General features: G+C 42.5%; 1 protein-coding gene across 1 annotated transcript in view; it reads left to right on the top strand.

The window, feature by feature from the left end:
* Positions 1–9,545: 9,545 nt before the first annotated feature.
* Positions 9,546–16,021, top strand: part of LOC120050652 (V-set and transmembrane domain-containing protein 2A-like) — a 54,287-nt gene continuing 47,811 nt past the window's right edge. Inside the window, exons 1-2 of the mRNA XM_038997232.1 lie at positions 9,546–9,558; positions 9,874–10,043. Coding sequence (XP_038853160.1) covers positions 9,546–9,558; positions 9,874–10,043 — 183 coding nt within the window. The remainder of the gene's footprint in view (positions 9,559–9,873; positions 10,044–16,021) is intronic.

The raw sequence follows: 16,021 nt of genomic DNA, 5'->3' as shown, positions 1-16,021 counted from the left end.
ATTCAAAACAACAGAAATCCCATAATTTAAATTCCTCCAACATACAAGTATTTTACACCATTTTAAAGCTACACTTGTTGTAAATCCAGCCAAAGTGTCCGATTTCAAAAAGGTTTTACGACGAAAGCACACCAAACGATTATGTTAGGTATGAGCCAAGTCACAGAAAAAGACAGCCATTTTTCCAGCCAAAGAGAGCAGTAACAAAAAGCAGAAATAGAGATAAAACTAATCACTAACCTTTGATGATCTTCATCAGATGACACTCATAGAACTTCATGTTACACAATACATGTATGTTTTGTTCGGTAAAGTTAATATTTATATAAAAAAATCTGAGTTTAGGCGGGACGCTGCTGTCTCATTTGGCAAAAAGCCTGAGAAAATGCAGAGCGCCATATTCAAATGAATTACTAAGAAAATTACTATAAAATCAAACTTTCATTAAATCACACATGAAAGATACCAAATTAAAGCTACACTGGTTGTGAATCCAGCCAACATGTCAGAATTCAAATAGGCTTTTCGGCGAAAGCATACGATGCTATTTTCTGAGGATAGCACCATTGTAAACCAAGAGAGATAAGCATATTCCAACCCTGCAGGTACGACACAAAACGCAGAAATAAAAATATAATTCATGCCTTACCTTTGACGAGCTTCTGTTGTTGGCACTCCAATATGTCCCATAAACATCACAAATGGTCCTTTGTTTGATTAATTCCGTCGATATATATCCAAAATGTCAATTTATTTGGCGCGTTTGATCCAGAAAAACACAGGTTCCAACTTGCTCAAACATGACGAGAAAATATCTCAAAGGTTACCTGTAAACTTTGCCAAAAAATTTCAAACTACTTTTGTAATACAACTTTAGGTATTTTTTAACGTTAATAATCGATAAAATTGAAGACGGGATGATCTGTGTTCAATACAGGATTAAAACCAACCGTAGCATGCCTTCTGGTCATGCGCTTCTATCTCACAGGACACCAAGAGTGACTCGACTTCAAGATGGCCGTATTTCTTCATTACACAAAGGAATAACCTCAACCAATTTCTCTAGACTGTTGACATCCAGTGGAAGCCGTAGGAACTGCAAGCAAGTTGCTTAGAAATCTGGTTTCCCAATGGAAAGTCATTGAAAAGAGAGTGACCTTAAAAAAAGAAATCTGAATCGTTTGTCCTCGGGGTTTCGCCTTCTAAATAAGTTCTGTTATACTCACAGACATGATTAAAACAGTTTTATAAACTTCAGAGTGTTTTCTATCCAAATCTACTAATAATATGCATATCTTATTTTCTGCGGATGAGTAGCTGGCAGTTTAATTTGGGTATGCTTTTCATCCAAAACATGAAAATGCTGCCCCCTACCCTAGAGAAGTTAATGGAAAACGTATCATCAAAACTATGATCTTGTTAGCAAACTAAAACCACAATCCTATCTTAACAAAAACTTATCTTCATCCTTGATATTTCCTACACAACATAAAGGATGTAAAGCTGACATACACAGTGTGAAAGCTCTTCAAGTTACAATAATTTCATTATAACTTTTTTATAACATTTTTAATAACATCACAAAATAGACATTCATGTTCCATAGACCATCTCACATCATTCCCCACATCTGGATGTTTAGAAGTGTTGTCCCAGTGTTCACTTTTGGACGTCAGAGTTTTTGGGCTGCAAAATGTCTCTGTAACAAAAGTACATCCCAATCACCACTCCTGAAGACCAAAACGAGTTCCCTGCTGCATACAATTTACGACTGGCGTGTGTCACGATCGTCGTAACGTGGAAGAGAGGAGGACCAAGGCGCAGCGTGATAACAATACATCTTCTTTATTTGAAGACGAAGACGAAACGAACACAATACAAACTAAACAAAACAATAAACCGACGAACGTGAAGCTATAGAACAAATATTGCTGACACTAAACACTATACATAGACAATCACCCACGAACTACCTAATGAATATGGCTGCCTAAATATGGTTCCCAATCAGAGACAACGATAGACAGCTGTATCTAATTGAGAACCAATCTAGGCAACCATAGACATACATAACCCTAGACTACACACTGCCCCATAAACATACAAAACACCTAGACAATATAAAACACATACATCCCCCATGTCACACCCTGACCTAACTAAAATAATAAAGAAAACAAAGATAACTAAGGCCAGGGCGTGACAGTACCCCCCCCCCCCCCCCAAAGAACACAGAAGGGGAGGGTCCGGGTGGGCCTTCTCACGGCGGCGGCTCGGGTGCGGGACGTGGACCCCACCCCACCATAGTCAATCCCCGCTTTCGTGGCCTCCTCTTAACGGCGACCCTCCAAATTAACCCCACTGGACTGATGGGCGCCTCTGGACGGAGGGGCAGCTCCGGACTGAGGGGCAGCTCCGGACTGAGGGGCAGCTCCGGACTGAAGGGCAGCTCAGGGAGCTCCTGACTGGCGGACAGCTCAGGCAGCTCCTGACTGGCGGACAGCTCAGGCAGCTCCTGACTGGCGGACAGCTCAGGCAGCTCCTGACTGGCGGACGGGTCTGGCAGCTCCTGACTGGCGGGCGGGTCTGGCAGCTCCTGACTGGCGGGTGGGTCTGGCAGCTCCTGACTGCCGGGTGGCTCTGGTAGCTCCTGACTGACGGGCGGCTCTAGCAGCTCCTGACTGACGGACGGCTCTAGCGGCTCCTGACTGACGGATGGCTCTAGCGGCTCCTGACTGACGGACGGCTCTGAAGGCTCAATACAGACGGGCGGCTTTGAAGGCTCAGGACAGACGGGCAGCTCAGATGGCGCTGGGCAGACGGGTAGCTCAGACGGCGCTGGGCAGACGGGCAGCTCAGACGGCGCTGGGCAGACGGGCAGCGCAGGCGGCAGCTCAGACGGCGCTGGGCAGACGGGCAGCTCAGACGGCGCTGGGCAGACGGGCAGCGCAGGTGGCGCTGGGCAGACGGGCAGCGCAGGCGGCAGCTCAGACGGCGCTGGGCAGACGGGCAGCGCAGGCGGCGCTGGGCAGACAGCAGATTCTGGCCTGCTGAGGCGCACAGTAAGCCTGGTGCGTGGTGCCGGAACTGGTTGTACCGGGCTAAGGACACGCACCTCAAGGCTAGTGCGGGGAGCAGCAACAGAACGTACAGGACTCTGGAGACGCACAGGAGGCTTGGTGCGTGGTGCCGGAACTGGTGGTACCGGGCTGGAGACACGCACCACAGGGCGAGTGCGTGGAGGAGGAACAGGGCTCTGGAGACGCACTAGAAGCCTGGTGCGTGGTGTTGGCACTGGTGGTAATGGGCTGGGGCGAGGAGGTGGCACCGGATAGACCGGACCGTGAAGGCATACTGGAGCTTTTGAGCACCGAGCCTGCCCAACCTTACCTGGTTGAATGCTCCCCGTAGCCAGGCCAGTGCGGCGAGGTGGAATAGCCCGCACTGGGCTGTGCTGGCGAACCGGGGACACCATGCGTAAGGCTGGTGCCATGTACGCCGGCCCGAGGAGACGCACTGGAGACCAGATGCGTTGAGCCGGCTTCATGGCTAGGGTTAGGGTTTTTGGTAAACAATTCGAAAGTAGCTAATTTGACATAAATAATTCATCAAAGGTAAGGAAACATTTATCATGTATTTTCTGGTTTCTGTTGAGTCCAACATGGTGGCTAATTTGGCTAATCATCTGAGCTCCGTCTCAGATTATTGCATGGTGTATATTTCCGTAAAGTTTTTTGGAAATCTGACACAGCGGTTGCATTAAGGAGAGGTATATCTATAATTCTATGTGTATTACTTGTATTATCATTTATATTTATGTTGAGTATTTCTGTTGAAACGATGTGGCAATGCCAAGTCACTTGATGTTTTTGCAACTAGTGAATCTAACGCCTCAATGTAAACTCAGATTTTTTTATATAAATATGAACTTAATCAAACAAAACATGCATGTATTGTGTAACATGAAGTCCTATGAGTGTCATCTGATGAAAATAATCGAAGGTTAGTGATTCATTTTATCTCTATTCTGGTTTTTGTGAAAGCTATCTTTAGCTGGAAAAAATGGCTGTGGTTATTGTGGTTTTGTGGTGACCTAACATAATTGTTTGTAGTGCTTTCGCTGAAAAGCCTATTTGAAATCGGACACTTTGGTGGGATTAACAACAAGATTACCTTTAAAATGATATAAGACACATGAATGTCTGAGCAATTTTAATTATGAGATATCTGTTTTTTGAATTTGGCGCCCTGCACTTCGACTGGCTGTTGTCATATCGATCCCGTTAACGGGACTGCAGCCATAAGAAGTTAAAGAACAGACGAAAGTGTTCTGGGAACATTCTTCATTTTTTTCTCTCTCCCCAAATGGTAGTTACAGCCTTGCCCCATCACTGCAACTCCTGTACGGACTCAGGAGAGGCGAAGGTCGATAGCCATGCGTCCTCCAAAACACTTTTTTTCTTTTGTAATGTCCCCATAATGTTCCAACCAGACTGTTCCCACAACCTAATGAAACATTATGGGAACCTTTACATTACAGACAAAATGCATTCTGGGAACGTACTTGAAATCTCATGTACGACTGGAGACAGGTACAGTTGAAGTCGGAAGTTTACATACACCTTAGCCAAGTTTTTCACAATTCCTGACATTTAATCCTCGTAAAAATGCACTGTCTTAGATCAGTTAGGATCACCACTTTATTTTAAGAATGTGAAATGTCAGAATAATAGTGGAGAGAATTATTTATTTCAGCTTTTATTTCTTTCATCACATTCCCAGTGGGTCAGAAGTTTACATACACTAAATTAGTATTTGGTAGCATTGTCTTTAAATAGTTTAACTTGGGTCAAACATTTCGGGTAGCCTTCCACAAGCTTCCCACAATAAGTTGGGTGGATTTTGGCCCATTCCTCCTGACAGAGCTTGTGTAACTGAGTCAGGTTTGTAGGCCTTCTTGCTCGCACACGCTTTTCAGTTCTGCCCACACATTTTCTATAGGATTGAGGTCAGGGCTTTGTGATGGCCACTCCAATACCTTGACTTTGTTGTCCTTAAGCCATTTTGCCACAACTTTGTCCATTTGGAAGACCCATTTGCGACCAAGCTTTAACTTCCTGACTGATGTCTTGAGATGTTGCTTCAATATATCCACATAATTGTCCTTCCTCATGATGCTATCTATTTTTTGAAGTGCACCAGTCCCTCCTGCAGCAAAGCACCCACTCAACATGACGCTGCCACCCCTGTGCTTCACGGTTGGGATGCTGTTCTTCGGCTTGCAAGCATCGCCCTTTTTCCTCCAAACATAACGATAGTCATTATGGCCAAACAGTTCTATTTTTGTTTCATCAGACCAGAGGACATTTCTCCAAAAAGTATGATCTTTGTCCCCATGTGCAGTTGCAAACCATAGTCTGGCTTTTTTATGGCGGTTTTGGAGCAGTGGCTTCTTCCTTGCTGAGCGGCTTTCAGGTTATGTCGATATAGGACTCGTTTTACTGTGGATATAATACTTTTGTACTTGTTTCCTCCAGCATCTTCACAAGGTCCGTTGCTGTTGTTCTGGGATTGATTTGCACTTTTCGCACCAACGTATGTTCATCTCTAGGAGACAGAACGTGTCTCCTTCCTGAGCGGTATGATGGCTGCGTGGTCCCATGGTGTTTATACTTGCGTACTATTGTTTGTACAGATGAACATGGTACCTTCAGTTGTTTGGAAATTGCTCACAAGGATGAACCAGACTTATGGAGGTCTACAATGTTTGTTCAAAGGTCTTGGCTGATTTCTTTTGATTTTCCCATGATGTCAAGCAAAGAGGCACTAAGTTTGAAGGTAGGCTTTGAAATACATCCACAGGTACACCTCCAATTGACTCAAATGATGTCAATTAGCCTATCAGAAGCTTCTAAAGCCATGACATAATTTTCTGGAATTTTCCAAGCTGTTTATAGGCACAGTCAACTTAGTGTATATAAACTTCTGACCCACTGGAATTGTGATGCAGTGAATTATAAGTGAATTAATATGTCTGTAAACAATTGTTGAAAAATGACTTGTGTCATGCACAGTAGATGTCCTAACCAACTTGCCAAAAACTATAGTTTGTTAACAAGAAATGTGTGGTTGTTAAACAAATTTTAATGACTCCAACCTAAGTGTATGTAGACTTCTGACTTCAACTGTAGCCTAGTGGTTAAGAGTGTTGTGCCAGTAACCAAACAGCTGCTGGTTCAAATCCCTGAGTCAGAAAGGTGGAAAAATCTGCTGTTCTCACCTTGAGCGAGGCATGTAACCCCCAACAACTGCTCCCCGGGTGCTGTTGATTAATGCAGCCCCCTGCACCCCTCTGATTCAGAGTTGTTGGGTTAAATATGGAAGACACATTTTGGTAGAATGCATTAAGTTGTGCAACTGACTAGGTATTCTCTTTTGAGTTTTTGTATTACGAGAACATTTGCCACAACCTAAGGAATGTTCTGGGAACTTTCACAGAACCAATTTTGGTTTGCTGGGAAAACATTACTGGTACATTGTGTTATTACATTAGCTATAAACCTAATGTGAACTTTTGGGGAATGTTCTGTGGTGGTTGTTACAGATGCTGTGCACCAAATGTTTGTGAGTGTTAGGATAACATTACACTTTTATTTTTTTAATCAAAAACATTTTTGTTATCATCCTAATGTTAGATAAAAACCTAACTAGAACTTAATGGGAATCTTAGCTAATGTTCTGTAAATGTTCCCGGTTTGCTGGGTAGGAACATGCTATTTCAGTACGACAAACCATGTCTAAGGAGCCTATTAATATTTCATGGTGGATAGAGGTGTCCTTTGTGTGCAGACACAGTGCTCAGGGCAGACTGTCTGTTTCCCTTGATAATCATGGTGACCTAGCCAACCCTTTGTCATTGACTCCCACCAGCATTACCAGTGTATGGCGCTCAAGGCCTTGTAGGCCTCTACATGCTATCAGCATGTTCTGCATGACCAGCTGTCATTAACATGATGACTTCTGGGAAGAGAGAGAGATAGATAGAGAGAGAGAGCGACAGACAGAGAAGGTATTATTGTCGAATGCACACTAATGAACGTGGCTGGATGTGAATGTAATTAATTATTGCTAACATCATCACCTTAGAAAAGTGTTTAATTATTTCTGGATGCACTCTCAAAGGAGCTTGTGAAGAATGCTCAGGTTGAGAAAATGGATGCTGGCAAGGAGCCAGAGCTGGATGAGCCCCTTTGTGTAGTGTTGCCTGCCCCCCACTGACTACTGCTTAGAGAGAGTGCTGATCATCAACAACAGCAACCATAGAGTATATTACTGGATCTAGGTTTCTATTCAATCTGTATCGCTGAAGCATAATAGATTGTGTGATAGAAATGTAAAGGTCATTTGAAATTGAGCCGACATGTGCAGTGTTTAACATGAATGCAGTCTGCTAATGCGGGAATGTTGCCTTTTAAGTTCAATCACACTGTCAGGCAGAACTTCCACGATATGGTTCGAATAGAGCCCTAAGTCTGATTTCATATAAAATACTGCAGTTTATTGTTGCAATAAAGCCAGAATGGGCTGAGCAGGACTTCAACCAGTGGCCTGGTGGTGACAAGGAAAGCTCCACTCCAACTTTTCCCCCTCTGTCACTACACTGGTGACAGCAATGGGATTATCTCTCAAGTCTGCATTGCAAGTGTACACTTGTCTGCGCTGAGGTTTTTGCGCTGGCCAGAAACACATCCTGGGATGTAAGAAAACTACAGCCTCTGGCAAAAGGTCCGGGTCTTGTGTGCTTGACCGATACTTGCAGAGTTGCTGGTCCAAGCCCTGTCTGAGCTGTCTCCCCTCAATAGCAACAATATTGTTTTATAGCCTGGTACAGTGGGTCTGATCTGTGCCTGCTTGAGTCTCCTCTGACTGCATACAGTAGCTATTAAACGTGAGATTGCCACACCCACACTCCATACGTAAATGCTTCATGCCGCATACCACTTCAGAATCAGATACTGTTATGATGTTGCTTTGAGTGACAGCTCGCTCAGTCTCTTCAATGATTTGGCATTTTTTGTTTGCTGAGAAAAGTGTGGAGCTATTTTATTCTCCTCACACAAATCTGGACGTAAATGCTAAAATTATCACTGGGTTTCAAAATCGCCATTCCTGCTGCTGTACTTGATAATAATTTCCAATCTATAATGTTTAATATCTTTACGTTTATTTACATTTGAAAGGAATGTGAACAACGGGGGTTACAGAGGTGTAAAGAGGTGTGTAGACTTACAAACATATCCGATGAGTCTAGCTCTACTTGTCGCTAGAGCACCAGGCACGCAATCAGCACGCAATAGGGGAGCTGGACACTGACGTTGCATCAACAGCCACGTACCGAGAGCTGGGAACAGAGGCTATTCTTTTACATACTTCACAACACCTTGTGCAGAGCGCGCAGTCGTCAGTCTCTCTCCGCAAAGCCCGTGGCAGCGCATATAAAGAACTTCAGGAGCCTTGCTATAGTTCCAGCATGTTACATATTCGGCATTTTGTATCCAAGCATATCCGCATGGCAACAGTTTAATTTGCTGAGCAGTTTTGGAAGATCGTTTTTTCCTCGGCTGATGTGACATTATCCCTTTGGAATGATGTGGACCTCTCATGACTCTATTGGATTTGTTTTCCTGTCCAGTTTATGTATCCAATTTGGATTCTCCTTTGAAGGTAAATTGAAACATCGTCATAAAACAAGTATATACATTCTTACCTCTCTGGGCTTGTTCTAGGTAAAAACAACCTATAGGTCACATTTGAGAGCGTATAACTTCAGCATTAAAGCTGTAGAGTGCAGACATGAAATAATAGTTATTACGATTGAAACAAGTAACGAATGCAACATCCATTATGCTTGGCTATAAAATAAATGCAGAAAAATTTGCTTACCTAGCATTCACCTAACGTTGCCTAAATGAACAAAACGCAACTGTTGATTGCTTATAAAATGGCATCTAGGTATGATTTAGTATTTATTGTAGTTAATGTCTTTGTATAACTTTGTAGAGTCACAGAGCGCGACATGCATTTAAAGTAACGGATATTCAGAAACAGGGTTGGAAAGCAGAGCTCCATTGACAGTTACTCTGTTGACATACCAGTGAGATTCTTGATCTGTCCCTCAGTGGTTTCTGTCTACCTTTGGATCTCATCAAACGAAATATGATACATTTGCACGTCTGCCACTGTCTCTGTAAAGATAGTCTGTGTCCCTTGCAAATACTTTTTAAGCGCAGTGAGTCTTGCAAGGGAAAACCGTAGGCTACAGTGAGAGTTATTGTGATGTTCAGAGTGTTTTCATGGATTAAACCAGTGTAACATTTGTCAACACTTCAATATCTATTCAACATATATGCACTATAGGCTATATACTATAACGTTACTGGTCTTATTTTCATTACACTGTGCGCATGAATTTGAATTATAGTTATTGGAGAGTGAATCTGGCAAATATCTGATCATCTTTAATCACTTATTTTTTTCATATGTCAATGTTTAAGAAGGGTATTTTATATGTTAGGAGGCATCCCTTTATTATAATGATGTGATATCCATCGCAGTGACATTTTAGACGCATAGTGGAGCCCCGCCATTTCCCGAGGATTTCGTTCACTATTACGATTACCTACAATTTAATTCTACTGCCATTTGTTGAAAGAATAAGACACATGTATGCCATACACTATCACAATTTTTTACGTTTTCATATCATAAGTTTGTTAGAAATAGGCTATAGTTGCGGAGAGAAAGGCCTCCATTTCAATAGCCCTACGACCATGGACGCACAGTAATTATACCGACGGTTTCCCTCTCTTTCAGGAAAGTTTACGGATATCCCCTCCAATCTAACAGTTAAAGAAGGTCAAAACATTGAAATGGCGTGCGCCTTCCAGAGTGGAACCGCATCAGTTTACTTGGAGATTCAGTGGTGGTTCATTAGAGCGCCAGAAGAACCGAGCAACAGCGAGGAGGAGGATGATGACGAAGAAGTACGTATGGATTTCACTTGCTTCAAATACCTGTTTAAATGTTGAGGACTTTCTTTACAATATGACGCCATGCCCCTTCACATTGCAATCACATGCCTGCATAGTTGCGCAGTTTCGCCGAAGCCCATTAGGCACAGACAACTCCGTGAATTCTAGCATGATTGGCTTATCATTACCAAGAATAGCATAGTTCCCATAGCCTACATGAAATGTATTATCTGTGATTCTGTCTACCTGTATTTGACTTGGAACTAATTTGGTGTTTTTATCCACTTTTTAAATCCCTATATTATCCTGTAAGACTTACTGTAATAACCTTTGACAACAGATTGCCATAACATGCCGTGGTAAAATAATACTGGTCTGTATCATCTCAGCCTGTCTTTACCAAGTGTATTTAACATTAAGTCAACATGTACGTTTCCCAGGAACCCAGGGCTAATTTAAGTTACTTGGAAATGTAATCTGGAGTATGTATAAGGCCATACGACCACAGTTAAGTGCATTTATGGTCATTTATGATTGCAGGACCCTCAGAGTCAGCATAAAGCTTCAGTGACACATTCTTGCAAATTGACTCATTATATACAGTAAGCCTGAACAGTGTACTTTCTGAGACCCTACTCGACTGGCATTTGTAATGTATTGCTACATTGGATAGCTACCTATGACAGCTTTTCCTTGTGAATAATGATCAGTTACTTTGTATCTGCTTCTTATTATGCTCCCTCTATTCAGATGTCTGGTACATTTTAGGGGAGTTTGGCAGTTTGTCATCACTGACATCAAACAGGGGAATGTTTCCTTTGATAAATGCTCATCTTCCTCGCAGTGAAACCACAATGCATAGAGAAAGCCTGTTCTTGGATATCCACATGGCTTTAAAACAGTTATTACTGCTCCTTTGTTGTCACCCATCATGCCCGCATTGCCAAGGCTTTGATCCATTTGGTTCATCACTCTTAGATGTTGGCTGAAGGAGCTATCGACGCACACCACGGCTTTGTAGCTCATATTATCCAATTCTTTTCATGGCATCTGTTTGAAATGACAAGCAGTGGTTATCTCTTGCAAGGAATGAGTTTCAACAAAAACATGCTAAGGAGGCATAAAGGAGAACTATAAAAGATGCCATAGAAAACAGTAGAGCTGAGAAAATGAATGAATGTGGAATATGATTTGAAGTCAAACAGACATGCACATATAGACTACAGCGTCCAGTTTAGAACAAAAACATAACAATTGAAACACACTTCATGGGTGGGCACATTGAGTATATCAAAGTGGCATCACAATGTCCGTTCTCTAGCTCTGTGAGCTATAGTCCCAATGATACTATCATGTGCAGTGGTTGATGGTGCTCTGAGCTCTCTGCTTTGCCTTGTTTGACTGGGCTAAGATGGTGGTCTATCCCGCTACTCTGATGTTGAAGAGGGGATTCATCTCCTCAAGTCTGGATCTATCGCTATCCGGTTAATCCACAGGTCCACTGTTTGCTATCAAATCAATTTATGGAGTAAATCTTTACAATCCTGTTCGCCGGTAATTCTATTTGGTGTGGGATTAGGGGTAGCTATAAGCAAACGAAAATGGGATTTCCCTTCAAGGTAACAGGTGTGTCTTCCTAGGTTGTTGAAAAGCCTAAAACCATTGATTGACATTGTGTGCCACAGCCTCTCTCAATGAGATAAGATACGTCTCTCTCTTCTTCTCTGTTAAAGAGGAAGTGTGGTCCAAAGCCTGTGGTCTTGTGGTAACACACCCGCTGCAACCACATATGCCTCCCTACTGGAGACCAGGGTTTAATCCCTGTGTCTCTACTTCTAACCTGTCTCAATAAAATATGAGTCTGAAAGTTGAAGTGTGAAAGTCACAGATGTACAGAACGTCAGGCTTGGATCAAGGTATAGCAGGTCTTTGTATTCCAAGAATTGTAATATGAATAATTCTGGAATGGCATGATACTGAGAGAATGAGTTTAGACCATTGCAATGTTTAATGAGAGCACATATTTCCTGTTTCAGAAGGAAGCATAAAATCCATAGCTGTACTCAAGCCTCTGGACCTTAGGCTACTATCTCCTTCACTGGCCCTCGCTACTACTGCCCCGAGAGCCTTGTACCCTGTCTGGCCAAGATAATAACATTCAGAGTCAATACAATGCAGAGGCTCCCATCGACCCCAGTCTCATTAAGAGACAGACACACCACTTTAATAGATGGAAGGTTTTCGGGATCACATGATCAAGATGTGGGTGGCGGGGAACAGGTAGTACAGTAGATTAGGTCCTGCTTACCATCTATTTGTCTTTTTCCCTGCTACTTCACCCTTATTACAGTGTGTCAATAACATTACTGATTTCTCATTTGGAATGACTCAATTATTGGACCATGAGTGACTTTAGTTGGAGTCAATTAATTTGAAGGGAAGGGTGATAAAGAGATGGGTGAGAAAAAAACATACAGAACACGTGAGACAATAAGGATGCAAAGGCTCCTGGGAAATAACAAACGCCACATGCAATTTGAAGGGTCTGGCTGAGTATTATAATTATTGGACCAATCAGACAATGATGGGAGGCCATTGCAGGTCATCATAGCAAAATGGCTTCTAGAAGATGAATAAAAACAGAGGCATACATTACCAAATGGCTATCAGCACCGAGTTCTATTAGATACTTATCCTCATGGCTAGTGTGGTCCCAATGGGTGTAAGAAAGTTAGTAGTAATTTGAACAGAGCCATCTGTATGCATCCCATCTGCGGTATCGAGTCCATTGTCACTGACAGCAGCTGAACCAACACAAGGTTCTTCTGGGCTAGTTAATTGATGATTTTAATTGAATAATTTTGACTAATTCCTTTGTTAAATATGTTTAATAATACAGGTCGCCGTTTTGCTTTACAAGTTTTCTCATTTTTGTTGTGTGTATGTAGTTCTTCACTTCAATCCTTTGATGATACTAGCTACCTGAAACACAAATACGGCATGGAGAATCTCCGGAGTAATCTCCTTACTCTGCAAGCTTTAAGAACAAAAACTTATTATAAATCATTATGACAAGGACCAGCACTAACGAAGGGACATTCCTTTCAAATACTGTGCTGCAAATCTTGTACTATAATAATTGTCTCTCAGTGCTTTTTGTCAACATCACACATTTTCAGCTTTCACTAGGGGCCCATCAGGAGGGCCTTGGGGGCCACTGAGGTGGCCACAGTAACTAACTAGTGTGACACAGTCAAAGAGTGTGAGGATGTCTCCAGTGTAAAACTGCCATGTGTTAGGTCAGATTAGTTAGACCACCTGGAGGGGAAATTCACGCAGGAGATGGATCGGAGCCACTGGGCAAGTTAGAGGATGTAACAGCAATCTTGTCTTCAACATCCTTCAGAGAATTCCCTGCAGGAACTCAGTGGTTGTCACGCCCTGACCTTAGAGAGCCTTTTTATTCTCTATTTTGGTTAGGTCAGGGTGTGACTAGGGTGGGTACTCTAGTTTGTGTATTTCTATGTTGGCCTGGTATGGTTCCCAATCAGAGGCAGCTGTATATCGCTGTCTCTGATTGGGGATCATATTTAGGCAGCCTTTTTCCACCTGTTGTGTGTGGGATCTTGATTTTGTATTGTAGCTTTTTATCCCTACAAAGCTGTACGTTTCGTTTGTTACTCTTTCTTGTTTTGTGCCGGTTATCATAAATAAAAATGATCAACCTACCCCACGCTGCATCTTGGTTCGACCATCCTTCCAACAAAGATCGTTACAGTGGTGATATCAGTGGATAGGGTTATTGAGTGCAATATCCAATGGTTGCATGACTCTGACCAGTGTCCATTTATTTATTTGTCAAAAGACACCAAACAGAAGTGAATTGTAGGAAGGAATATGACTAACAGGCTTGCAGAGCAGCACAGAGTGGGATGTCTCCTGGCTTTATGACCATATTTGGTCAGAAAGGAGAAAGACAATTCTCCATGCATGAGGTACATCTGACTAAACATAAGCTTGAGAAGAGGCTTTGTCTGGCATGCACTGCCAGCAGCTTCCTCCAATTCAATTTACTGGATCAGAACAGAACCAGTTTTCTTTGAAGACATCGGGCATAGTGGCTGGACTCACAATTAGAGAATGACTAGCATTTGATCTCGTCCACCAAGTCAACGGGAGACGAAAGAAAGGTGAAAGATCGGCTGAAGGTTTATTCATGTGTGTGCATGCTGTGTTTGCATGTGTGTTTGCGTGTGTGCACTCATAGGTGACCGACTGATGTTGTTGAGTCAAGGTATGAATAGTTGGAGCTGGCATGACAAGTGTCCCAACATGGCAAACATCACTAGAACAAACATAGTTCAAGGACAACACAAAAACCTCTTTCTTTAGAGTTCCAGATATGTTTTCTCTGACAAAGACAGAAACCCTGCAGTATGTGGCATTCTGCTTGTGACCCCTATGACCGTTAGAAACAGCAGCGACACTCAAGCGATATTTCTACCCAGATCCAGATTGTCTGCAGTCATAGAAAGCACAGGGAGGAAAGGGCTTATATGTATCGCGGAGGGACAGGAAATTAAACATGGACTTGGATGATTGGAGGCCCAGGATGCTCAGTTCCAGGGAAGGATTACAGGGAGAAGGCAGAGATGGAGGTGTGAATGTTATATAGGATCCAGAACTGCAGTGCGACAGCATCACAATGAGAATCAGCTCATATATTTTCTAAGGTGCTGTTGATTGTTGAGAAGCGAGGAGATGTGTTTTTGTCCACTACATAGATCAATATTAAAGCATGTATCATACTTGAAGATTCTTCTGATATTATGTACTGTATGTTATTTAATACTTTCATGTGGATTTGAGATGTCAATCAGAAGTCTCCTTCAATAGGACAAATACATTTGGATATGTTCTATCCGCAAGGGCAAACGCTTGACAAATAGTTTACACATTTAACTGCTGGTCTATGAAACTATTTCTTATTATTGTTCTGATGTCATGATATGTGTGCATAGACCTTAACATTGTTAACCGTACATTATACCTAATAACTTATGCATTAAACACACACCAAACTAAGTTAGGACATACAAATATTTCTGGTGTAATATATTTAAAGTCTTTTGGAGCACTTCTAAGAATGATTTTGAATTGAATTATGTAAATTACACACTGTGCTCTATATTACAACTGTTTCCTCATATCCACTTGAGGAAAGTGTTGTTGGCACATTACCTAAATGTATTTGTTACTTCATGCCGCGTGGAAAATCATAATGGATTAGCCCATTATTCTAATTACATTATTGGGGAAGGTATTCATCATGAGCCTGTCTAGGAGATCTAACATAACGTTAATAAGGTTTGATCTGAGGCTGGAGTGAAGAGTTAAGTAGGGGTAAGGGCCCCTCAGAGTGCTGATCTAGGATCAGTTTGGCCTTTTAGATCACAATGAGTCTGATTACATGGACAGGGGGCGGACCTGATTCTAGATCAGCACTTCTACTTTGAGATGCTTCATGAATATGGGCCCAGCATGTCTCCCTATTAAGAGACTGTAGTGTAGTGGCATCTCCACTTCAAGGTGTGACCCACTGTGGTCCGGTGTTATCAACCTGACTGCTCCCCTACTGTAATAGGATAAATTAAGAGCCCATTGTGGAGCTTTCGCGGATGAATCTCATGGACGTCTGGTGCGAGTGTCAAATAGATGAGTGTCCGCACATAAAAGTGGCTGATTAGATTAAACGTGGCAAATCCCCTTGATGTGTAGGATGACATTGACCATGGCACTGTGCTAGCCTCCCTCTGCAACACTCCCAGATCTCTCTCTCTCTCTCTACTCTCTCTCTCTCTAGTCTCTCTCTCTCTCTCTACTCTCTCTCTCTCAGTCTCACCGCCCTATCAGCTTCAAATGAACCTAGAGGTGGGGAGGGAGGGAGGGAGAGAGAAAGATAGGGGAGCAAGGGAGAGAGAGAGAGAGGC

The sequence above is a fragment of the Salvelinus namaycush genome, chromosome 7 (assembly GCF_016432855.1).
Source record: "Salvelinus namaycush isolate Seneca chromosome 7, SaNama_1.0, whole genome shotgun sequence".
NCBI classification, from domain to species: Eukaryota; Metazoa; Chordata; class Actinopteri; order Salmoniformes; family Salmonidae; genus Salvelinus; species Salvelinus namaycush.
The sequence above is the reverse complement of the archived record's forward strand: the minus strand, read 5'-3'. Positions and strand labels throughout refer to the sequence as shown.